At 51.1% G+C, this 24,089-nt stretch overlaps 7 protein-coding genes across 7 annotated transcripts; 4 read left to right on the top strand and 3 right to left on the bottom strand.

Annotated features, from left to right (window-relative positions):
* Positions 1–2,783: 2,783 nt before the first annotated feature.
* Positions 2,784–3,483, top strand: BO85DRAFT_491696 (uncharacterized protein; the record flags this gene model as incomplete). Its single annotated transcript, XM_025663732.1, has 3 exons — positions 2,784–2,942; positions 3,013–3,344; positions 3,399–3,483. The coding sequence occupies 3 exons, from the start codon at positions 2,784–2,786 to the stop codon at positions 3,481–3,483; spliced, it is 576 nt and encodes a 191-aa protein (XP_025511898.1).
* A 29-nt stretch (positions 3,484–3,512) lies between these two features.
* On the bottom strand, positions 3,513–4,219 carry BO85DRAFT_148692 (MoaD/ThiS family protein). Its single transcript, XM_025654130.1, has 2 exons — positions 3,818–4,219; positions 3,513–3,717 (listed from the first exon to the last, which is right to left on the bottom strand). Exon 1 carries the CDS (start codon positions 4,115–4,117, stop codon positions 3,833–3,835), a length of 285 nt encoding a protein of 94 aa, XP_025511897.1. The 5' UTR covers positions 4,118–4,219; the 3' UTR covers positions 3,513–3,717; positions 3,818–3,832.
* Positions 4,220–4,447: 228 nt separating this feature from the next.
* On the bottom strand, positions 4,448–5,708 carry BO85DRAFT_491695 (cystathionine gamma-synthase; the record flags this gene model as incomplete). The annotated part of the gene is made up of 2 exons (XM_025663731.1): positions 4,448–5,485; positions 5,547–5,708. The coding sequence occupies 2 exons, from the start codon at positions 5,706–5,708 to the stop codon at positions 4,448–4,450; spliced, it is 1,200 nt and encodes a 399-aa protein (XP_025511896.1).
* A 134-nt stretch (positions 5,709–5,842) lies between these two features.
* BO85DRAFT_148626 (uncharacterized protein) lies at positions 5,843–9,991 on the bottom strand. Its single transcript, XM_025654129.1, has 5 exons — positions 6,865–9,991; positions 6,620–6,817; positions 6,512–6,563; positions 6,111–6,457; positions 5,843–6,051 (listed from the first exon to the last, which is right to left on the bottom strand). Exons 1-5 carry the CDS (start codon positions 9,617–9,619, stop codon positions 5,978–5,980), a joined length of 3,426 nt encoding a protein of 1,141 aa, XP_025511895.1. The 5' UTR covers positions 9,620–9,991; the 3' UTR covers positions 5,843–5,977.
* Positions 9,992–16,195: 6,204 nt separating this feature from the next.
* On the top strand, positions 16,196–20,325 carry BO85DRAFT_148176 (uncharacterized protein). The gene is made up of 2 exons (XM_025654124.1): positions 16,196–17,020; positions 17,096–20,325. The coding sequence occupies exons 1-2, from the start codon at positions 16,431–16,433 to the stop codon at positions 19,959–19,961; spliced, it is 3,456 nt and encodes a 1,151-aa protein (XP_025511894.1). The 5' UTR covers positions 16,196–16,430; the 3' UTR covers positions 19,962–20,325.
* Positions 19,945–20,551, top strand: BO85DRAFT_148341 (uncharacterized protein). The gene has a single exon (XM_025654127.1). It carries the CDS (start codon positions 20,067–20,069, stop codon positions 20,412–20,414), a length of 348 nt encoding a protein of 115 aa, XP_025511893.1. The 5' UTR covers positions 19,945–20,066; the 3' UTR covers positions 20,415–20,551.
* Positions 20,552–21,198: 647 nt separating this feature from the next.
* BO85DRAFT_148291 (phosphatidylinositol-3-phosphate-binding ubiquitin-protein ligase) lies at positions 21,199–23,544 on the top strand. The gene is made up of 2 exons (XM_025654126.1): positions 21,199–22,544; positions 22,602–23,544. Exons 1-2 carry the CDS (start codon positions 21,519–21,521, stop codon positions 23,259–23,261), a joined length of 1,686 nt encoding a protein of 561 aa, XP_025511892.1. The 5' UTR covers positions 21,199–21,518; the 3' UTR covers positions 23,262–23,544.
* The last annotated feature ends 545 nt before the right edge of the window (positions 23,545–24,089 follow it).

Below are 24,089 nucleotides of genomic sequence, written 5' to 3'. Positions count from 1 at the left end.
GCTGGGGCGGTGAGTATCTAGTACCTGGCGCTTTTCCGAATCCCGAATTTCCCCCGAACTATGCAATTGTTCACTTAGCTGTGCGATCTCTTATTGTCCTTGTGGAGGATCGAAGAACATCCATAGGGGATTATTCTACAATGAGGGCAATACTGCGCTATTCTTTAGGTGATATTAGCACCTTGTCCACTAGATGATAAGTCGGAAAGTTTACCGACAACTGAAACGGTACCAAGTGCTACAAAACCTGATGCGTAAGTGATTGAGTAACGACCATTTGCACTATGCATTGGCTTGAAAACTACTCTTGGGTGTATGTATCTAGTTTCCTGATCTGACTGTTGGTGGTCTCTAGTCAGATATGGTTGACAGATCTTCTTGAAGCACTTGATGAGCACAATATATTTACTACGCTCATACTACTACTTGTACATGGATGGGCTTTCGCCTAGTCGATGAACTCTAGCTCGACGTCAGTGAAATCTCCAGTCTACCCTGAGCTTCAAGTCTTCGTTGATGATGCAAGCTATCGTGGCTCCACCCGCAACTACAGAAACATGCTCCATGCCAAAGAACGCAACACAGCAGTGAGAGAAGTCGGGCTCTGAGAAGATAACGAATTGGCATGAAGCGAGTATAAGCGTACACAATGTTGAGTTCTGGCCGAGGACGCTCACTGATATAAAATTGATGAGAATTGGATATCCTCATCCCACCAGAAAATAGTATAAACCCCTCGTGTACCAATGCAAACACACCTAGGGGGCAGATACTATCCAATTACAAGCCTTCATGATGTTTGCAGAACGGAGTCTACTGATTTTGCCAAACCTGGTTGGAATAGTTGTTGCCAATCCCTGAAACCATTGAAGGGAATGCGGGATTCTCGAAGCACTACTAGGGTGACGAAGCAGCCATTGTGTGGACGGCTGAGAGTTGTCCTGCTAGACATCAAGACCTTATCATAGTTGCTACTGCTATTACATCGACTGTCGGTCCTACCATGTTGCGGCCTTCTGCATTAGTCGTTGGACACGCTAGCTCTGCGAAGCCCAACAACTTGTCTATTCGACGGCAAGCAACTTGCGCACATCGAAGCATTGCCCAACGATACAACATTCTCCTAGAATGAAGCCTCTCCCCAACCAAACCGTTGGCGCAGGACAATATGAAGATCCACTATCACCATTGGCACGTCACCAAAGCAGTGAGTTGTGCTTTCGGTATGATTGGATCGTATCTTTCCGATGCTCATAGTGACCAGTAACATAAACAAGGCGAGAGGCGCAGTCAATAGTGGTCTGACTACAACCGCCCAACCAGCTAATGCAGGGATGGCGCAGGATCAGTCCAGCTTCTAAGGAGCTTGCAACATGACCACTCTGGGCTACGTCATGCTCGAGCTCTACTTAGACGAATTCACCACACAATATATCAAGCTCAATCAGCATCAATAACCCATCTAATGAGGCACTCATGTCAGCGACTTCATCAGCAAGGGTATACTACTCCAAGCTACTAGCTCTGTACACGAACGTGTCTACCTGCATGCAGGCCTACCAAAAACACCCACGCACGATAAGAATCAAAACCAAAAAGACATTTTCAAATGCCGACAATATTAGCATCAAGAGCACCTCCCCAGAAACGGGGCAAGTAGCAGCAGATCCCACTACAGGGCCATCTCGAGGAATATTGGCGCTCACTCTCAGCCAATACCCACAACCCCAACATCCCGCCTACAGTCCTTCCACTGCAGGTATGGGACATACCCTGAGTCAATGCGCTTCTCCACGAAACGATCCCAATCAATTTACACGCATATCCTTAATATAGAAATTACCACAAATGACACTCCCGAGAAGCTGGACGGCGACAGCACGATCTGCATTGCAGGCGCCTCCTATCCCACTTTCTCCAAGTACGGCGTACTGACCCTCTGATAGTGATGGTAATAGACAGAATGAGGCTGAGCAAGTCCCTCTCCCTACTGCAATCAAACCCCAAAAATACCCTCCGCGCCAATCATCCACACGCCAGTCGTCTCAGGTCCAATTAAGCTCTCGTGGGTCGTTGGCCAGGAACGTTCCCGCTATGGCATCTCCAAGCGCCGGTGTGGAGTAGACCCATCCCGGTGCAGCCCTAGCTCTTTACCGCGCACTTACCTGAGCTCATCCTCTTGATAGCTAGCTATGTATGAAGTAAGCGCTCGCTTCACCTTCTCCAAACAAAGCTCTCCTTAAACAGGACTGAACAGACTCTACCGTCCCGTCGGCGCTTCATCACGCAATGAGAGCTCAGCAACCAAGATTCGATGAATCCTCATCGGTCGGATCTAGAACACGGCCGGCACGAGTGTAGCTAAATTTGTCTGGGTCTGGAACTCGAGGTTCTGTGCCGTGTATTCTCGCCTAGCTTCATGGTTTGAATAGGTGCTTGGAAAGAGAGATAAATAAAGAGGGTGGTTCTCGTCTTGGATTTGCTTTGTCTACACTCAAGTCAAACAGCGAGAACTCACGGTCTCTCTCAGTCTCCTTTGCCATTGTCTTATACATTCCTTTAATTCGGGATATTTGTGCTACTACACTCCTTTGTATCATTGTTTGATCTCAATTGTTGTGTTTGCATACGTATTAATCACGGCCATTTGGCTAGCACACACACTCTCTTCTCTTACAACCCATCTCACTCGTGAAGTGCGTCATCGAGCTATCCATTCTATAATACAAACATCTATTCGCCCTAGCAGCTACAACTGCCTTCAGGAAGGAAATAAGAAGAAAATGGCACCCCACGGACTCCTCGGCGCAACCTTCATCTGCGCGCGCATCATCCAGCTCTGCTCACTCATCGCCATAATCGGACTAACAGCGAACTTCATCGCCGAGATTGTCTCCAACGGCGCCACGCCCCCAGCCATCTTCATCGGGACAATCACAGTGGTGCGTCCTTTCCCCCAACTTTCTACCTACCCAACATCCACCCCTCTAACCACCCTTGAATGGAAACCAGACCAGCATCGCAGTGATATACAGCTTCATCACAACGATCCTCTTCCTCGACAACATCCTACACTTCCTAATCTCCGCCATCCTCGACACACTCCTCCTTATCGCCGTGATCGTGGTATCAGTCATCATCGGGAAGCCACTCTCCTACTTGCAATGCAACAAGCTCAGCAGCGACGGGTCAAGCGGATCATCGGCGTATACGTTTGCCACGCATCTGAGCAGTTATTTGGAGGATCTGAGTGGCGGGACGGTGAACTATACGGCGTGGATTGGAGCGAGTAAGTCGGTGTGTTTGGAGGCGAAGTCCATTTGGGGGTTGTGTATCGCTATGTGGTGAGTAACCTGATAAAGTTGAGCGGATGATGCTAACGATGGTGGCCTACACAGTATCATGTTCTTCTTCTCAGGCGTTTGCGGACTCGTGCTCTGGAGACAGAAGAAGGCAGCGGGCGTGGAGAAGTTGGACGGTTAGACGATGGACGATGGTGACGATGGCGCTGATAATGCTAATATTGATGTTGATGTTGATGTTGACGGTGGTGACAACCCCCCATCCCCCTAATCTATCCCCTTGCATTGCATTCTGACCCTTCATTAATCTCTTTCCTGCTTTTCTTTCCCACTTCAATCATATACGTCCAAGCAAAACCCACACCCTAATACTCCAGACTTCCCACCCCCCACCAGCCAGCGCATGTACCTATACCTATACAAATAATAATCAGCCAACCAACCCCAATTTCAATGTAACCCCAGCCCCCCAATCACCCTCCCTCCATAAGTTACACACACACACACATACATACCATATAAAAAGTAGATCACCCCGAACTAACCGGCGGAATCACCGCAACCTCATCCCCAGGCTTAATAACCACCACCTCCCCATCAGCCTCATCAGCCTCAACATCCACATACTCATCCCCAAGACTCACCCCACAACTACTCAACACCTTCTCTTTGATCCCCGGGTACATGGACTCAAGGGTATCGAAGAGTCTCGGCAGCGGTAAGGGGGCGGGGAGACGTTCGGTTTGTTTGCCTGTGTAGGTGGATGCGGAGGCGAAATAGTGAATTTGGAATGTTGTAGTCTCTTTCGAGGACATATTTTGGGTTTGGGATTTAGAAAATTAAGAATATTAGGGAGTTTGATGAAAACTGTTTGTTTGTTGGTTGGTCTTATTGAGGGGTGGGATTGAGGAGGGGAGAAAGATAGGGAGAAAACATAAGGCGGGCGTGCGGGGTCTGCTGATAAGGATGTGGTTGATAAGAGTGGTGGGTGGTGCCGCGCCGGCGGGATTGACCAGTTGGTAGGTATGGAGTAAAGAATGGTCTTATCCAACTAAGCAGTAGTACTATGCGGAGATCAAGAGATTACTGATGTTAACATCATCTGAAGTGTTAAGTCATATCTATGAGATCGTTCAATTCAGTCATTATTTACCCTCGACTAATTCCTTGAACGCGGTCACCAGATCCTGCCGGAGATCTTCCCAGTTCTCCAACCCGACACTGATGCGCAGCAACCGGCGATCCACAGTCGCGTCCGACATTGTCCGCCATTCGATCAACGTTTCCACTCCTCCAAGACTGGTGGCATGCTGGAAGAATGCCAGCTTGCTCGGGAGCTTCCGGGCAAAATCCTCCGTCTTCATGGTGATCGAGAAGACCGGTCCGAACCCATTGGGCATCTGCTTCAACAGCCAAGACTCGTCCTCCTTCTGCAAGCTGGCGTGGAGCACCTGTTCGAGGGCACGCTGAACCACAGCTTCGTCGCTATCCGGAGCGGGGCTGGGCGCACGCAGTGCATCGTTCAGCCAGGATACAAGGCTGTTTGCGTTCTGGCTCTGGCGCTGCACTCGGACTTCCAGAGTCCGCAAGCTGCGAACGCCTAACCAGCTCTCCATATTTCCCATCACACTGCCCAAGAAGATCCGGTCCTCAAGCAGTTGTTTCGCCCAATCCTCACGTTGTGTAGCAAGAACTCCGCAAAGAACATCGCTGTGTCCGCCAAAATACTTCGACCCCGAGTGCAACACCAAATCGGCACCCCATTCGAAAGGGTCTTGGAGGAAGGGCGGGGCGAATGTGCCATCAACAATGAGGTACGCGCCACGAGAATGAGCCTTTTGAGCATACGCTTCGATATTGAAGGCGGTTCCCTCGGGATTGACCGGAGTTTCCAGATGAATCACGTCGCCAGCCTCCAATTGCTCGGCAGGACAATCCAGGTCTAGCTTCTGAAGTCCAGTGAGGCGACTGAACAGAGAAATCACGCCATGGCATCCGTGATAACCGTTCCCAATGGCAATCCGGCGGGGTTTGAGCAGGACTAGCGCCGCGTGCAAAGCTGACAACCCCGAGGAGTAGCTAATGGCCTTTCCATTGAGGAGTGAAGACAAGATAGCTTCAAACCGAGTATAATTAGGGGCGGTCAACCGAGAATAGACGTGAGCTGTGTTGTCCTTCTGATCCTAGATACGGAAGCAAAGTTAGCATTCAGCTCGGAGTGCATTCGGGGAGTAAGACACCTACTCCACTGCGGTCGGCCCAGGGCACTAAGTCATCGGGGTTGTCGGAGTAGCGGAAAGTAGTGGCCACGTGAATTGGCGGAGCCACATCCGTGACGACATTCAGGGCATCGTCGACATGAAGAGCGCGCGTGGAGGCCCCCATTTCTCGATTAGCGGGAGCCATGGTGATGATGAGAAAAGATGAGAAGAAGAAACGTCAGGCCGCGCGGACACAGTCGGGAATGCCGGCCATTCGCCATTCGGAGATTTGCTGTCGTGACTCAGGAAGAGTGGGGAAGGGGAGCCGAAGAGGGGGAGAGGCTGCTCCGCATCGGATAACCGGCACGTGACGCGTAGGCCGACTGGTGGGCAAGGTGATGATGGATGAATGGATGAGTGCACAAGTAGGAAACGGATACTGCAAAACCAGTGACAGTCGGACTCAGATTAAGCCTAACGACGCAGAGAGCTCATCCTCGACGGCTCACGGACTGATCCGGGCACAGACGCATGGAAATTCGTCCGATCTATAGGATATCAGTATCAACACCAGACATGCGCAATAGCAAGGGGTCACTCGGCATACCTGCTTCAGAGTCAAAAGCAATTGAAATGTCGTCGTGCTCCATTGGGTAATCCGGAGAATCCAGAGATACAAAGTCCGATGCCGGGTCATCTTCAGTCTTCGGCAGAGCAAATTTGGCATCCACAATCCGAACCCCAAACTTGCCAGCTTTCCCGAAGCTTTCCAGGGTGTCGGTGCCTTTGAGAACGAAGTTCATGCACTTTCCATGATGGAAGTCACTGAAGAAGACTACCAGTTGCACAATTCTGTCGCGCTTAATCACTTGGATTCGAGCTAGGCTGGATTCCCACTTCTTAGTGATCGGGACAACCATCCGGCGTCGTGAGATGGCGAACGAGGTAGCCACACTACATTCCCAGTATTAGTTATGGTCCCTTTCAACAAATCTGGCTTATGCATACCTGTCAAAAAGCACCTGGTAGCCCGTCACAGCTCGTTCGAACATATGAAGATCTGAGAGGCATATCAGTAAGTCGTTTCAGGCCGATATAAAGAGCATTGTATATTACCTTGTACAGATGCAAAGTCGAATCGTCGGATCATTGGTTTAGCCGTGGCGATTTTCAAGAAATCTGTTATCTTATCTGGCATCTCTGGTAGTACTAGATTCTCAGCAACGGACACAGTCCAGTCCTTCTGCCCAGGTCGGTACAGGCTAAGCCCCGTCCGATTGTTGACATCAAGTCCCAGTTTCAGCTCACCGGGCCCTAGGATATTGTTAGCGAAGTTCTCAATAATGATCTGGAAAGCATACCGAGATTGATCCGATCCGTGACAGACCCCCATTCGGTTGCGATGAAAGCACGTAGATTCTCGGATAGCACCGTCGGGCCGTACCCATGCTCAACATGTGTGTGCTCACGGTCAATGATCGAGACTGTACCGGCAGGAAATTGAAGATGATCCTTTGCTGGCTGCCCTGTGTTACGATCGGCAGGCTGTTGGACGGTGTATGCACGGATTGGGATCTCAGGTGACTTAACCTCGTTTCCCTTAGGCTGAATACCCAGAAGCAAGGAATGCATGTTTGTGCGATCCTCCGATTCATAGAACGTCATCACCATAGACCGGGTCCTTCCTTCCTCCTTGACCTTGAGTAGAAGGGCTGGTGCTCCATCCTCACCTCGGAGCAGACCGAAAACAACTGGTGCGCCGGACCCAATGGTATGACGCACACTGCTAAGAGTCTTGACCTTTGGGCTTGTGAGTACCGCAAGACGAAATCCTTGATGCACAATTCTACTGCCAGTGCCCTCAGTCAGAGTGATGGTCTTTTCGAAGAGTCGAAGCCGACACCGCTCAATGGGATCGGCTGGGAAGGCTTTTGGCGTTCCAGGGTCCATATACTGGAATGACTTGAGAGTGTTCTCGAAAATTACTGTTTCACCCGACTCAGCCTGCAGGCTTGCTTCGGTCTTGCGGGTGTACTGGACAATGTTCCAGATATTCTTGAAGTCATCCTCCTGGAACGCGACCTCCAACACAAATCCACGCGGCAGCTTCACCCTTATCGAATGTGACCGGACTAGCCAGTCCACGCTGTCCCATGTAGGGCCCTTTTTCTTATCCGACTGGATCATAACATTGACAAGTTCATTCTGGCTGGTTATCGCGGCGAAGACATACCAGTCAGCACGATCACGTATTATGGACAATGCGCATGGCATAGACAGTTTCGGCATGTCATCTTCATTGGAGCTGACGAGAACATTCACAAACATGGTCCCGTAGCTAAAATAGCGACTAGTATCACTGAGTGGCATTGTTTGCACAAAGGAAGGCCCCTTTCCTGCCGTGTCCGCCAGTAGCGAGCTTGTTACGGTACCCGAGAGGACCGCAGCCACGTCCAGAGCGAAAGATGGATACCGCATCCAAACACTAGTGTCAACTGGTATGGCGGAATCACCCTGGGATGCAATAGCCACAAGGATGTTGTTTCGCTTGATGGACATGGCTAATGAGCGAGAATGGTTCATAATCGCCTGGTGTAGGGTAAGGAGATCGGCCAATTGTGCGTTCCCGGTCGTGTTGGCTACCGCAATCACAGCATCAATACTCCTTGCGCCATAGCGGGTCACCTCATCATGTTGTGGGACGACATATTCATTGATCCATAAGGCCTTAGCAAGATCCACGATGGCTTGCTTCGCGCTTTCTGTAGAGCTGAGAAGGGGTGATCGTGTGCCAGAGCTGGAGGGGCGTGACCGTGCATAAACTTCAAGCCGTTTCTTTCCCCGCAGAAACCACCACACTTCAGCTCTCACCCATTCGGACAGAGAGGTGTCCTGTATGGGTCTGGCTTCCTCCGCAGAGGCTTGGATCAAGCCTTTAAACTGCGCCATGTACGCTTTCAGATCAGTGAAAGCCGTGTCACCCAGTTGGTTAGCAACAGACCGCAATGTAAACTTGGGAGCCTGAGGATTCCGGGAGGTATCGCGGTTATCCCTGCTGGCTGGAGGAGAGGGGGCGTCAGGTTGTTCCGCCATCTTGGGTATGATCTGCCGCTTTGGAGGAGAAAGGCTTTGGGTACTTCCGCCAGGAGAGAGGATCGAAGGGAGGACCGGGGTTTCAGGGCTGCGATCAACTGGACTACGATCGATGTGAGGAGGGACTTGGGGTTCTCGAAACGGGTTCTCTGGCGGGCTGGGCTCTGTCTCCGAAAGGGGAGGCGTCTCATAGGTTGAACTAGGGCTGTCAGGTACGGCCTCCGCCGGACTTTGTACCCCTGCTTCATCTGCAGGGGAGGGTGGATCTGGCATTCGGTGCTGCAAAGCACGTCCCTCCTCAGCTTGCATCTTGTCTCGTATCCGTTGGGCAAACGAATGGGACTCAGGTGAAGCACGGAATGATAAGCGGGAACCTCTTTCTCCCAGGTTCAATGTCATCAGGAAATCAGCGTCCTGAGGGTTCTGTAGCAACAGCGGCTTCCAATCCTCTATACGTGTCCCCTTCTGCGCATCTCTCTGCTGCGGCGCCGGGGCGCCCAAGTCACCAAGCGAAGTGTCCAGGCGAAGTTGAGGAAGCTTTGGCTGGCGGTCACCCAAGTCATCCACCATACTGGGACTGTAGCTATTCTGGTTATTACGACATAAGGAGATCTCAATTGTCGGCTTGTCAGTCTCATCACCCCCTTCTCCAATCAGTTCGGGAGTATGGGCACTGAACTTGACCGTCAACCCCTTGCGACGACTCTTGAAGGGTGGTTTCGTAAAGTCCACGGGCGGGGGAGCATCATGAAGGGCAGGGTTCAACGAAGCCGCATTGAGGACATCGTGGGCAGACGGCCATTTTTGGGTGGCATCCAATCGCGGAGGCGTAGTCTGACTCGCTCCGTAGGATACGGATTTCGAGCGAGTAGGTGCGAGGAAAGCCTCTATCTGCTGATCCGTAGAGCCCTTGGCCCGCTTGTCCTTTGAGAACAGTTTATCTCTCCAATGCGGCTTCTTGGCCGGCGCGGGCTTCTGTTCGTTCGCGATGAAGGCAAAGGGATCCTCAGTGGATGTAGACATATCGGTGGATTTCAAAGTAGGTACGTTTCCGAGATACGATACGGCCTGCTATTGAGCATCGCAGGAAATTCAGGATGGGTTGATGAAGTATATGCGGCGCCTGTCCGTCCGTATTCTCCGCCAATCTCGCAGGTGCGTGTGCGCAGGTGGAAGATCGACAAAAGCAGGACTATTGTTGACAGCTCGGTAAGTGTAAATACGCAGCGTAATCGAATACACCTTGTCGCGCGTAAGTAATGGCAGTCGTCAAGGCAAGACAGAATCTCGGGTACCGAAGTAGGAAGGGGGGAAGTGGCGGTTGGTGGGACAATTGACTCGCTCGAACTTCTTAGTGTTCGCACACAAGGCTCAATATGCGACAGAGACGCGCGGCGTGAGAAAGAACAAGCTAGCGGATAACAAACACCAGAAGTGGGCGTGTGCAGAGCAATTACCCAAGTAAACGGGGCCGATTGTATGACACTGCTAGCAGGACCGGTGCGATTACCTGCGCTGTCTGGTGGGACTCGGAGACGAGCGATCTACCAAAACCAATCAATTAAATGACCATTCAGGAACGGCGCTGCAACAAAGGGGGAAGCTAGTAAGTATCTAGTATCTGAGCTTGGAAGCTTCAGGGGTTAGATAGAGGGGCATAAGGCAGTAGCCAAACTAACCAATGAACTCCAAGGTAGAGTGGTGTATCTGTAAACGCCAGCGCGAGTGGGCTCGGCGCTTCGCAGCTTCTGAAGGCGATGGGCGATAGTAGGGAACTATAGCTCAGCCCGCCCGGTTGTTGTACTCCGCAGAAGAGACGGGGGGGTTGATTGTAGCAAGGGAGAGATGGGGTAGGGACTAAAGCTGTTCCAGCAGCTAGTTGCGAGATAGGGAGGGGAGAGCAATGCTCCAGCCACGGACAGAGCAGTCAAAGCAGAGGGAAGGAAAGGGGGAGAAGAGAGAGAGAGAGAGAGAAAGAAGGGGAAAAAAAGAAGATCACAAACAATCAGGAACATGTGGACGAGTGATGGTACGACCCCGTGCTATTAAACCTCTCTCCGACCGAGGGACGGGTACCTCAGGCAGGCTAGGGAGAGGGAGGATCTCCGCAGTGGTTTTGTTCCACTGGTTGCGATTCTTCAATCCACCTCACCAATCCTTGGGCTACTACAATCAGGAATCCCGGCCAACGTGGTCGGTACCCGCCCTTTTTGGAGGTTGTATGGGTTCTTCCGTTCTAGACTGTCAAATAAACGTTGACAATGGATGCTTGACTTCTCTTTTTCTTTCTATTTTTTTGCCTTCCATTCTCTCTCCCTCTGCCTCTGTCTTATTCTTGGGGCTTACGAATGCCACAGTGATGGGGGCGAATGGTTACTACTACGTACTACTATACCAGACTATACTAGTACTCATTCCTCCCAAGGACGGAAGTAAGTAAATAAATCAGCCAGCCAGTAGTACTGTATGTGAGACGAAGCAGCGAACCATTGACTAGTCGATCACGTGGGGACCAGGAATCGGGGCATAAAAGCAGGAAAGGAATGGCAGGTCAACAGCTATCTATCCGTTAAAACTGCAGGGGCCACAACTGGGTCCTCTCAATATTATTTGGGAAATACTGGCAACATTCTTGTGCACCGCCTCTCCGGTCGGCTATTTTCCTTTGCAAGCCATCCGGGTAAGAGAATGCTCGATCCCAGCCGAGGGCTGTTTTTAGCATCATCGAGCCAGGAAGATACTCCGTCGACAGACATTGGCGGTAAAATCATCCCAAGATCACTGCTATTATTAACTGCCCGAGGGAAGCACAACCCAAACCGCAGGTTGAAACTGACGTGGACTGGAGATGAATCAAAGCGAATAGAAACACAACCCCCTGTTATCAGAGAAACCGATCAATCTGGTGTGGCATGTGTGATTGGAGCCCACACCCCCAGTGCGTTCCGTTGGCTGGCCCCGACCCTCAGCTTGAAACGGCCCTAGTCCCTCTCGGGATTGGCCCCGCGCGCCCCTAGTCCCCTTTTGGTGAGGCTGCTGATTGCTCGGTGGGCCGCTGACGAGCCCCCGGCGAACCTTGCACGCTTAGTCTGCCTGAGGGAGGGTTTTGGGAAAAGCCGGACAAGAGTTAAGTAGATTGTTAGATAGGTAGGTGCCTCCCGCTGCTAGGGGGTTGGTGGTGCTGGTGGTGGTGGTGAGAAAAGGGCATCACCACAGCACTGTTGAAGTCGATAGCCCATAAGAAAGGGTGATCGAGAAGTAGTTACTTAATGTACAATATTTTCCCCGACATCTGCTGAGCTGGTTTTCTCAACCTTGCAGCTGTCGGTGGCAAAACTGAAACTCCCAGCTAGAAGACTCGAATAGTGTCGTTCATCAATTACACAGACGGAGCTTTTCTTTTCTGACCACCAATTTAACCCTACATGGATGGCAATTGTACTTCTTGTCTGCATGTAGATAACAGGGGCGGGTGCCCATAGGACCCTAACAAGTATGCGATCAGCTCACTGGACATGCAGGACTGCCAAGTAATTCAAATGCCGCACGTATAAGCATTGTTTGTCTGGTATGAAATTCGTGCCAGCATGCATTTCATACTTACATAGTTATACTGATGGTCCCATAGAATATCCTCGTAAAATCGCAACTGCTTCCTCCCTCGAAGCTACACAGACCATTGACAGAGTCACAAGTATCATATAATCACTACTGCCTAGAGAATTGGAGATTGAGGACCCTCACCTAAGGGGGGAATTTAATGATCTCATTTCCGGTCAATCATTTCCCGTCTTCGCTACGGAGGTCCGTCGCGCTATCCCCAGTCCCTGAGAGTCCCTCGGTCGATCAAAGCAAAGCCAATTATTTGAGCAATTTTTTGCCGCTCAGGCACATCAACGAATGAGCTTCATCGTAGGGACTGATGTTCAGGGCGGCAACTACCCAGCCGTCGCAGATTATGGGTCAACACCATCCACTAGTCAACTAATGAACCTATTTACTTGGAACAACATCCTACAACGATGAAAGCTTGACAGCACTATTTTCCGCGCCCCCATCGACTTCTTGGCGCTGAGAGCTCGCTTCTGCTAGGTACTCCGCCCCTACTACTACTATATAGTAGTTAGTACAACGGAGTAATACTACGTACGACTAAGCGATTGACCAGTGATATAACTAGTTAAAATACTATAGAAAAAAAATGGTAGTACTCGGTAGGGAACCAAATTCAGAGACATGAACGGTAATGACATTTGCCGGATTGGCATCATCTTTGAACTTAGCAACTATCCCAAGTCTCCACTCTGGAGTATTCTTGATGTATCGAGTATGTCTCCGAACAATATAAAAATAATCTAAAACATTATAGCAAATTAAACTAGCAGCTCAAGTCTATATACGAATCGAACCTGTTCCTTTTGATTTTCCTAGTATGCCACTTTTATGTTGATACTACAGCGCATCCTCCCTAATTGCTACCACTCCGAAGTAGACAACCGAAATATATTGATATGAGCCTAGTAGTTACAACTTCGCCCATACGTTCTGATGTAGACCCTCAGATCGAGTAAGTAGTAGTAAGTACTTTGTAGTAAGTAGTTGTGCTGGGCTGGGGCCCAAGCCTCGGCTTTCCGTTTTCATCGATGCCGGCCAACACCTCGCATGCATGTATGTAGCCGTGCATGGCGACCAGTCGTACAACATCACGGGCTGCCAGGGAATGACTTACTTAGTCATTACTAGTCGAGATTGGGGAGATCTATCGACCTTATCGACCAATTATCGGCTCAAGAACGTGACGCTTTGTACTGTTTTGTTAGAAAATAAGGTAGCAGACTAAAATCTTCCAATGCAACCTTACTAGACACTACTACTGTAGCACGCAGTTCGTGGATATAGACTGGGAAGCATCCGAGTAGTACATGAATCCTATAATTGTTGCACCTCTCAGATTGGTCAGGAATTTTTCTACAATTCCGGAGCCTTCGCTGCTCCAGCTTATCGCAACTCAATTTGATACCCTGATTATAAGTCTGGTAGTTCACAAGTATAGTACGACCTCTCATGACTGAGTAAGTCACTTAATTCTTTCAGAGATATAGATTTTTGGAGGGGGCGAAAATATAGATAGTTCGGAGTGGGATGTTTACTCCCCCCTCCCCACATACCAACCAGTTGCTCCCCTTTTTGCGATTTTCCCCTCTAAGAAGCATGAATTTGGTGACGCGCTCCACTTCACGTACTTCGCGCAACACATGTCTTCAACTTAATACCAGCCCAGCGATTTAGCTAGGATTGCTAACGTTCTAGTTCGGCTTGAAAAGAATTCTTGCTGACGCTCTCTCCACTGACCATACTCGTGCTAAGCTTTGGCGAAACGTGTCAACTGTTCACCACAAGGGAGGCAGTTCTACCGCGGTTAGGCAACTACATTTTATTTTTCCTGGCCTCTTCCCGCCCCTTAATAGCTACAAAATGGGGAAGACTACGCGTGCTTTTGAGAAAGGGAATAAACGAACAGATCTATACCAGTGCAGAGCGATATCACTGTGCTGCTAGCCATTGATTCCTTCGGTGGCACAGCCTCCGGGAGATGCAAGGACCGGTCACAGGGATCAACCGTCGATAGCTTACCCAATGATTTGAGATCCATAGACACACCCGTACATCGAAGATGATCATTGAGAGTTGGGAGAAAACTTGGCTGTGGACTGCTTCAGACTATCCCGAGTATTAATGGCAGTTTGCTGGGTTCTCACTCTAGCTTTAAAGTGCGAGCTAATCAAACTATCCTTTTCCGGATGGCAGCAGCTATTCTTTCCACTCTATGGCTATCTATACTACTACGTACGTGTTATCGTCCGAAGTGATACTTGCTAACCAGGCAGTAGTTGACTAACTAAAGGTAGTCCTTTCCTTACTCATCTAGATGAACGGCTAACTAGTGCAATTCTCAGTGGCGAAATTGTGCACTAATCTGGGACATGGCTGAATCCCGACGCCCGGATCCCCACCTGTCATCATGTACATCGGTTGTATAGGGCTACATTGTTCGACTGTCTCGGGTTCTCAGTGTCTTGGCTCATTGGCAGCCCACATAGTAGAAAGGTCTAGAAGCTGAAGTCTCAGTGAGAGCCCATGGGAACTGAAGTCCCATAATTCGGACAGACGAAACCAGCAAAGGAATTATTTCAATTGTTGTGGTCGGATACTACTGGGGGATCGAATTCATCAATAGGTGCAGTATGGAAGGGGAAGCAACCAGAGGGTTGTATTGGCATTGAATCGGCAGTGACAAGTAAGGGATCCTAGCCTTTTCCGGCTTTCCTTCTTCCCTGGCTTTGACGATAAGTGAGTGAATGGGATGTTACACGAATATGGGCCATCAGTCAGGAAAAAGCCGACACAGCTCCCCAGCTCTGTTTCCGGATTCGACCTTTTGTCCGCCCGTCATATTCCACCGCCCCGAATCATTTGGTCCTTCATGGGGCTGATGCCATCTCATCATCCATTCCTAAGCAATACCTAACTTAATCAGTAGCTAAGCTAGGTTGATCCGAGCCCACGGTGTGGCTGCGAAACAAGGAAGCGCAAAATAGGCGGTATTAGCAAATCTGAATGAACGACACATAATAATAGTTGTCAAGTAATTCGTGGACCATGATACTTGGAGTAATTTTAGTGACTGAGGGGTGAGACAACCTTTCAGCATGAGCCTCTTTTGGGGTTAGCAGCTTGTAGATACTCCGTAGCTACCAACTACTAACTGTACAATACTAGCGATTATCCAACTAGCAGTCAGATGATACTCACTAACCAAAAAAAAAAGAGACGTACTCCTCCGGCCGGTAGACCAGGTTCTGCGTGCGGATAACTAGTAAGTAGTGGATGAATGGGTGGGTTGCCTTTTTGGCTGACTTTGGGACTTGGTTCCTCAGGATTAGCGTTGCCAAGTTTAGAAGCCACCACCCACTGGACTCACTCACTGCCACCCACCACTAGGAAACTAACTACTAGCAGTGCTACCGCCCCAAACTGAATCCGTCGCGCCCCGGCTGCCACAGAGCAAAGAGAACAAACATGGCGGCGCAGTCAATCAGTCAAGTCAGTCAGCCAGGCAAGCAAAGCAAAGCAAAGCCCACCCCCCCCGTTAATGGTGGATGGATCGATGGGCCTTTTCGCTCAGCCCGAGCTGGGGGGCCTCGCATACCAATCATGCCAACTTTTTTTTTTTTTTTTTTTTTTCTTTTTCTTTCTTGTTCACTATCTTAATTTTCCTTAACCCTTTTCCCTTCTTGCTTCCCTTTTTTGCCTTGTCGCAGATTCACAGGCGTGGTGCTTTCTTTTCCTTGCACAAAGTCTAAACCGCCCATCGTATCGGGCTTCCCACTCGTTCTACTCTCTCTCTCCACTAACCAACTGCTGCTGCTGACTTCCCGTGTTTACTGCCTCACCTTCCGAGCCTGGCCTATTCCCCTCCCCGCCAACCCCCGAAGTGATGGTGCGCATCCCCTACATCACCAACCTGGGGGAGATCGAGGAGTAATCCACTCCTGTTCTCGAATAGCCCATCATCCACAAGCCACCCTGCCATTTCCCTCATCCCAGCTTCAGCTTCCCCTTCCCTCGCCGACCTCGCCCGTTTTTAATCCTATCTACCGTACCGTTCATTCGCTGAATCTCGACCGGGAAACGTCACTCGCTATACTTGGAGCCTGATCAGGTACCCGAGGTCCTGGATTTATTGGCATTCTCCGACACTGCTTGGACAACGTGGATTGAATCATTTACGGGGGGACTGACCTCCCCGAGGAGGTCATCCCGTTCGCCGTCGATGGCCGAAATGTCTGTACGTTGCAACGCGAGATGGCACCATGATGCGAGTTCAGCTGTCGGGACCAGAAGACAGGGTATCCAAGGTTTCGGGTTCGTGCAGGATCAGCAAACGACGCGGCGATGGCGATGGCGCAGAGATCGATCATGGGTCAGTGGTATTAGCTTGATGCTGGTTGTGTTGTTGATATCTTGGATACCTCCTGCCTCTGCGGTGTTACTGGACTTCGAGAACTGCCTGGAACCCGCTGTGATTCAATCGGAACCACAACAGCTGCAATTCGTCCCATTCGATGTCTCCGTTGTTTTCAAACAGCACGACTCCCTTCACCCTCTGAACATATCAGTCTATGGCAACGTCTCGGGAACTGCGAACGGGGAGACTTATCCGTCGCCGGATGACCCCCAGTGGTCGAACCCGAATGACACTGTCGGAAAGATCGTGGATCTGGATACTGCCAACAACAAATACTCCACCCTTCTGTCGTCAATCGACGTTCTGAGCTTTTCTCCTTACAATGAACCGTCGAGATTCTGCGACTCGGTCTTCCAGGGGTCTTGCCCCCTGGGCCCCGTTTTCTATGTCAACTCGTAAGGAATCCCGTTTTCTTCGGCGCTGTTGTATACTGTCATCGCGCACTGGCTAACATTATCCTCGCTGTATAGGTCGGACTTGTCCGCTTTGCGCGCCTTCTCGATTGAACACGATATGCTTTCCTCATACTACTTTTCGACCTTGTCGTCAAGACTCGTGATCAAGTCTGGCGACGCTGCTGCCACGAAGCTCGGTTGTATATCCGTCGCAATCACCCCCGATCTTGGGTCGTCTCTGAAAAGCACCTTGGCTTATATTCCCCTCGTCATTCTTGTCCTGGTCGGAATCGCCACGGTAACGGCAGCGATCTATAGCCCATGGGGTACTACGGACCCCTTCCACTGGACTAGTAATTATGGGCGTGACGAAGATGTGCTTCGATTAGTAACGCCTGGATTTGGAGACTGCCTACAGTACATCCAGTTTGCAGTGTTGACCGGCTCTCTAACCCTGAATTACCCTGGTTTCTATCAGCCTGTGATAAGCCGGGTTGCTTGGTCCGTACTCATGTTCAATCAGAGTTTCCTGGATCCCGGAAATGAGCAAAACCCCGTCAAGGACGGTGTGTATGCCGTCAACGCTACCTACGGATTGGACAGACTGGATCAATATGTCGGCATGCCTGCAGCGCGTGATATTTGGCCGGGAATGATGGTTTGGCTACTGGTAATTCTAGTCGTCGTCACGCTGTTAATCCAGGTGGTTTTTGGCTTGCGTTCAATCTCCCGCAAGATCGCCAATAATCCAGAGGAGGACCTTCGATCTAAAAACATGCCTTTCACCGTTGGGAACATTGTCCGCGTCGTCTTCAATTTTCTACTGCTCCCGATCCTATCAATATCCTTTTTCCAGTTGGTTATTGCCAGCGAATCCCCGGCATATTCTGTCGCACTCGCAGTTGTGGTCATAGTGATCCTGGCAGCCTTCTCTCTTTGGACAGTGCGGCTCATTGCGAACACTCGGCCCAAGTCCTACCTTTTCGACGATCTTTCGACCGTACTACTCTACGGCCCGCTTTACAACACTTTCTGTGACGATGCAGCTGCCTTCGCTTTGGTGCCAATATTTCTTACGTTCGTTCGTGGTATTGCAATTGGGGCGCTACAGCCCTCCGGCATTGCCCAGATCGTACTACTGGCTATCTGCGAGGTGGTGTCGATTTTGACACTGATAGCTTTCAAACCGTTCCCGTCGCCAACGTCGATGAACCTCTACCACGCATGCTTCTCCATCGTTCGCTTCCTGACGATCTTGCTCAGCGTCGTTTTTGTTCCTTCATTGAACATCTCACAGGCCGGTCGAGGATGGATTGGCTATATCATTCTGTTCCTTCATGCGCTTGTCATGGTATTCGGATTCTTTTTGAACGCTCTGCAGACCCTTATCGAAGTCATTGCACGACTCGCCGGTGCGGGTGGTTACGAAGGAGGTGTTACCCGCGGTGGCCTGGTTAAGGTATTCGGTATGCGGCAACTGTCACGGCGTGTGCCCAGACAAAGCGTCGCCACTCGTCAAAGCATGGGATCTGAAGCTGCCATGCTAGCGCACACCGATGACAGGCTGTCATCTCAGTTTGACGGATCGAGACCTCGTAGTCTTTCCGGAAGCTCAGCCATGCTTTTGAACCGTGCTGGTGCAAGTGAAGGGCGGGCTAGTGCAATTTTTGATTCCGGCAGCGCGCATGGCGGAAACCACAGTCGGGCCAACAGTAGCGGTTTCTTTACGCCCTCAACACCCGGTGGCTTTGCTGCTGGGTATCAAACCCCAGGAAGTAACTCCCCGAAGAGCGGTCCCGTCTTTGCGATGCATCCGCATGACCCTTACTATCGGCCACCGCGGCCTCGCAAGAAGGTCGTGGATATGGGAGCTGCCGGAGAGAAGGGCAGAGCATCGCGGCACACGCACAGATCTTCAAGTTACGGGGAGATCGATGATGACATTATCGAAGGGCCGTCGGTCTCTGGGAGGGGCACGCCTACTCCCGCGTATATTCCGGCGCCAAAAGATGACCTTGACCTTGATGATCCCCGGCAGTCACGCAAGGACTACGCGGTCCGTGAAGTTGACTTCTACTACCGAGTCCGGGGGCCGCCATTATCCCAATCGGGCACTCGCAAATTGAAGACTGGTCCAGCCGATCCCACCGGACCGGTTTCTTCTGCTACCGGCTTCTTTCGTAGTCTGTTCCGTGGAAAAACCAAGGAGAAAGGAAAAGGCTTCGAGGTCGTGCGCAGCAGCAGAGCACCACCACCTGGTCTCTTCCCCGAAAGTGAAGAGTTCCATGACCAACATGAACCCTACCGGGACGAACCTGACGAGCAGGCTGCCGCAGAGCAGAACCGTGAGGCCTCGGAGGCCAATGCACAATACCGTGATTCGGACGGTGAAGGAAACAACGAGCGGTCTACGGAGACGCAGACTGTTCTGCCCAAGGTAGAAACGGGCGGCGACATTGAGCTTCCGAGTCGCGCGGGTTCTCAGCATAGCTCTCAGTCTCCGTCTCGACCGGGTGCCGGACGCCAGGGCTCTATACGTTCTCTGGCTCCGGAAGAGCTGGATTTGACGCAAAACCCTCTCTCTGTGGTGACAGATACCGCCGCCCTGCAATCAATGGAATCCGGTCACGGAGCACCATCTGTTCATAATCCCGGGCAACTCCATCCGTCGGCCTCAGTCACGGGTCGGTTACCATTCACTGCTACCAGCTCGCCCTCCCGAGATCGCAATTTTTCCATTGCTTCCACAACCGCATCCACCACATCAAGTCGTCGGGTAAACGATGGAAGCACACGTGTTGAGCGTCCATCCAGTATGGGTTACGTCGCACAGTACCGCACTCAAGATAATATCCACGAAGCCAGTCCGGATGAACCATCGTTTGCGGGCAGCGCCGCTGAACTGGTGGATGAAGCGCATCACGACGATGAGGCACACTGAAGGCAGCCTTGTCAGTCTGAAAGCATTAAGCGAAGCTATCTTCCATCGGCATTGCTGTGGAGATGACGAATTTCTTTTCCCCACTGTGTCGTCAACAAAAGGATCATGTGCAAGGAGTTTGTGATATATGGGTTTGGATTTCCGTTAAATAAGCAACCGGATCCCGCAGCATTCTGCTGGCCAGCGTGTGTCTTTTATTTCTTTTCTTTCCCTCCTCTTTTTCTCATTCTTGTATCCACCTTTGTCTCATATCCCCATCTTCTGTCTAAACCTCCCCTGCTCTTGCATCGTGGCCCGCAGTTACGGCAGCCACGATTTCGACCCCTTTCCCCTGTAACCCGGCCATTCCGGCAAGGGTACGGCCTTTTTGTGTTCTGCAATCCCAGCGTCGCATCTTGTATAGGTTGGCGGATTCATTTCGTGTATGGACTGTTAGGCAATATTTTCATTTAACTATATTTGAACGGAGAATGGAGGATAGGCGTTTACATTAGTGCTGATAATGCTATTTAGCAATAACTATGCTAGTGAAATATTTATACCCATACTTAGGGGATAGAGCGATTGTAATCCATTGTTAAAGGATAAGTGTTGAGATACGAGACATGTGAAATCATCAACGGCAGCATAACCCGAGCACCAGCCTATCTCTACTTGAAGAGAGGAGAGATCCCCCGGTGGCCTGACTGTCAGAGCTGGTTGATCCACCAGATCAATGGTCAGTCCATATGCACGGTGTCCCTGGATTCTCCGAGACCTGGCTAGAAACAGTGATAGTAAATACTTCTGACGGAATTGGGCTAGTCTGGTCACCCCTGATCGGAATAATCGGCGCGAGCCTCGTGGTTGATGAAAAAAGAGGCACACAGACACACCCACAGATACCGAGAAGAGACAAAGAATCGAGCAAGTACTAATTAACTTAAGAGCTCACCTCGCGGACCGCCATTTTGCCCCGCGGCCAATCCTCGGCTTGTTGAACGTCAGCCAGCGGCAAAGCGCCTGACCATCACGCCCTCACACACACTCTCACTCTTGCGGATGGCAAGCTCTTGTCCCTGTCGCAAGCCGCGTTGGTCATCCCTTTCCTGATCAAATTGTTGTCAGCAGGGAGGAACTGGTGCTGGTGTTTGTTCGGGGCGCGTGCTTCTCCTTCTCATCGCCCGAGTCACGAGACCCCCCTCCTGGCCGAAGATTTGCCTTCGACGCCCAAAAGTCCGAACGTTCTCGATTGATTTTCTTTTTTTCAAACCTTTGCATCCACTGTCTATCTGCTTTTTTGTTTTTCTTGCCAATTAATCTGCCTTCTTCTTTTTCCACCTCAGGTAGAAGACTGTACCCCAGAATCAGTCTTCTCCCCTTTCATCATTCACGCCTGCTACACGCTACCCGGACACGCGGGTCTGCCTTATCCCTCCCCCAATCCTGGCCTCGTCGCGCCACTCAGTCAATGACGGTCCGTCGTCCAAACGGCGGAGATTAGTCTCCTCTGCAGCGTCCGGCAGACATTCAGCTTCAGCATCGACCTTTTCTACGCCTGCTTCTTTCCCTCAGTTCATGTCGTCCCTGTCGAGTCCGGCGTCTTCCCGATCTGCTTCATCCACCACCACCACCGCAGCAGCAGCCGCAGCCGCCGCTTTCGCCGCCCCACCGCCTTCTTCTGGTCTCAGGGCTCATGCGAGCTCGGAGCATTTACGGACAAGTGAGGCCGGTCCTCCACTAGATAGACGTACTGAAAGACGACGATCCACTCTCAGCGGGTCGGATCGTAAGCGACGGATAGTCAGTCTGGAGGCGGATGCGTGGTCGAGGCGTGCAGTTCCCGAGCCGTTGACGGAAACCGGGCCGAGCAGTAGCAGTCGAGCAGCAGCAATGGATAGCAGGCCTATTCCCCGGTTTTCCTCGTTCGAGACGCAGACGCAGACGCAAACGCAGACGCCCCAGGATCCTCCTCCTTCGTCATATGCCAATCCCATCGATCTAACATCACCCCCACCGCAGTCTCGGCCGCAGGGTATATCTAGCTCGACTGATAACTACCGTCGAGGATCGTGGTCACGGACGGGTACTGGTGCTTATGTGGAGTATACACGGCCGCAATGGCAGCCTGATGCGGAGGTGACGAAATGTCCCATTTGCGGGACAACGTTCAGCTTTTGGTACAGGAAGCATCACTGCCGTAAATGTGGCCGGGTCGTGTGTGCGTCATGTTCCCCCCACCGGATTACTATTCCCCGACAGTTCATCGTGCGCGACCCCAATCGTTCTTATGCATCCTCCTCTCTGATCCCCCCGCGCGCGGCTCCCGTCATTGATTTGGAAGGTGATGACGCCGCCACCTCCCCAACTGCCCTCAACCCGGCCCTGGGGGGCGGGGAGGAGGTGCGGCTGTGTAACCCCTGCGTCCCAGATCCCAACCCAGACCCGCCTCGTGGGTTTGCGACGGTTCGGAGCCGCGGGGGAGCAGATTCACGTTCGGGCATAGGGCAGGGGGCTTACCCTACTTCATTCAGTCAATCTGGACATCGATCTTATCATTCCGTGTCATCGCCCGCTAATCAAATTACCCACAGTGGAGGCCTGGTGAGTTTCAATGTTTGCCTTCTCGGAATGATCTTCCCCCCACTAACAAGATGACAGCAGCAGCCAGGTACATTTCCCTCACGACCAGGACGACGGACTGTAGGCTCAAGCGATTATACCACGTTTGGTGGATTGGGCGGTGCCTTTGCTCCACGGCTGCAGGAACGGCCCAGGCCCATCGATTACGGATCATTGTCTAGTTCCCGCTTCCATCCCATCTCCATGGGTTCCAGTGCCTCCTCTCGACCGCTGCCGTATCCGGGTGCGGGGAGTGCCAGTTCATTGCCCGTATCGTCGACAGCCCGATCTTCGTCTCTCGGGGTAGCGCCGTGGCGGCGGCCTCACGTCGAAGAGCGCGATCTCTGTCCGATCTGTGACCAAGAGCTTCCACCTTTGGGCAACAACGGGGACGAGACTAGTCGGGAGGCGCATATCCGTGACTGTATTGAAAGCCATGGTCGACAGGGTCGCATGTCCCCGCAGAACGGTAGCCCAGCGGCGTCGTCACCCGTTCCCGTTCGTCTGGTTGTATTCAAGGCGACGGAGAAGGACTGCGTGGGACAGGATGGAGGGTTACAGGAGTGTACCATTTGCATGGAAGAATACGAGGTTGGGCAGTCGCTGGTGCGGCTGGAGTGTCTGTGCAAATTCCACAAGCGATGCATCGTTGAATGGTTTGAGCGGAAGAAGGAGTGCCCGGTGCATAAAGTCTCCTGAACGAGCCTGATGTCTTTCATGTTGGTGTTTTGTGGTTTTATAGCGGGGCCTCTTTTTGTACTGTGCAAGCTTGGTTGCGGCTGGATTTCCGCCTTCTTGTCGGTCTGATGGTGGCTTTGTTTTTCTTTCCTTTGGTGAGGCAAATGTTCTTCTTCCCAGCACTATTTCGCCGAGCCGGCGTCCCGGCCCTGTTGTCTGTTGTCTCATTCTAACTTGTTTTGCAGCTGTCAAGCAGCTTGGGGTTCTTGTGTTTGGTTGAAGAGAGTGATGAGTTTCTCTCTGGTTGGTGTTCTTGATCTCCCCCTCATGTTTGATGCAATTACTTCGGCGCGTGAGTTCTTGGCCATTTAGTTAGAGCGACTGCTGTTTCCCCCGGACATTGGACATTTACGAATGCTACACCTTTTACATACTCATTGATCAGAGACGTGACCGATAAGGGTAACTGACTTATGGATCGAAAAGGGGATGAGATGGCCGTTGGTGCACACGTAAGCAGCGATAGATAGGAATGGCAGCCTGAGGGTGTTGTTGAGTCATCCATCCATCATTTCGAGCCTAGATAATTATGGGATATGCGTCAAAGAAGAAATTTGATCTTCCTGGCCATTATGAATCGAAATGGATGATTTTATGGAATCATTCGTATAGTTATATTTTATGGTCTGGCGGCAGATTAGGAGAGAGACGTAGAAACAAGAAATCGCAGGCGACAGAAAGCCGCCCCTCCACTTGAGGCTCCTTCGCTCGTCTTTTCGCGTCTCCGCGTTTTCTCTCTTTTCTGCTTTCTTCTTCTTGTCATCTCTTTCTCCTCGCACAATCTGTCGC

Source organism: Aspergillus piperis, assembly GCF_003184755.1.
Source record: "Aspergillus piperis CBS 112811 unplaced genomic scaffold BO85scaffold_21, whole genome shotgun sequence".
NCBI lineage: Eukaryota > Fungi > Ascomycota > Eurotiomycetes > Eurotiales > Aspergillaceae > Aspergillus > Aspergillus piperis.
This window is presented reverse-complemented; position numbering and strand designations above follow the sequence as displayed.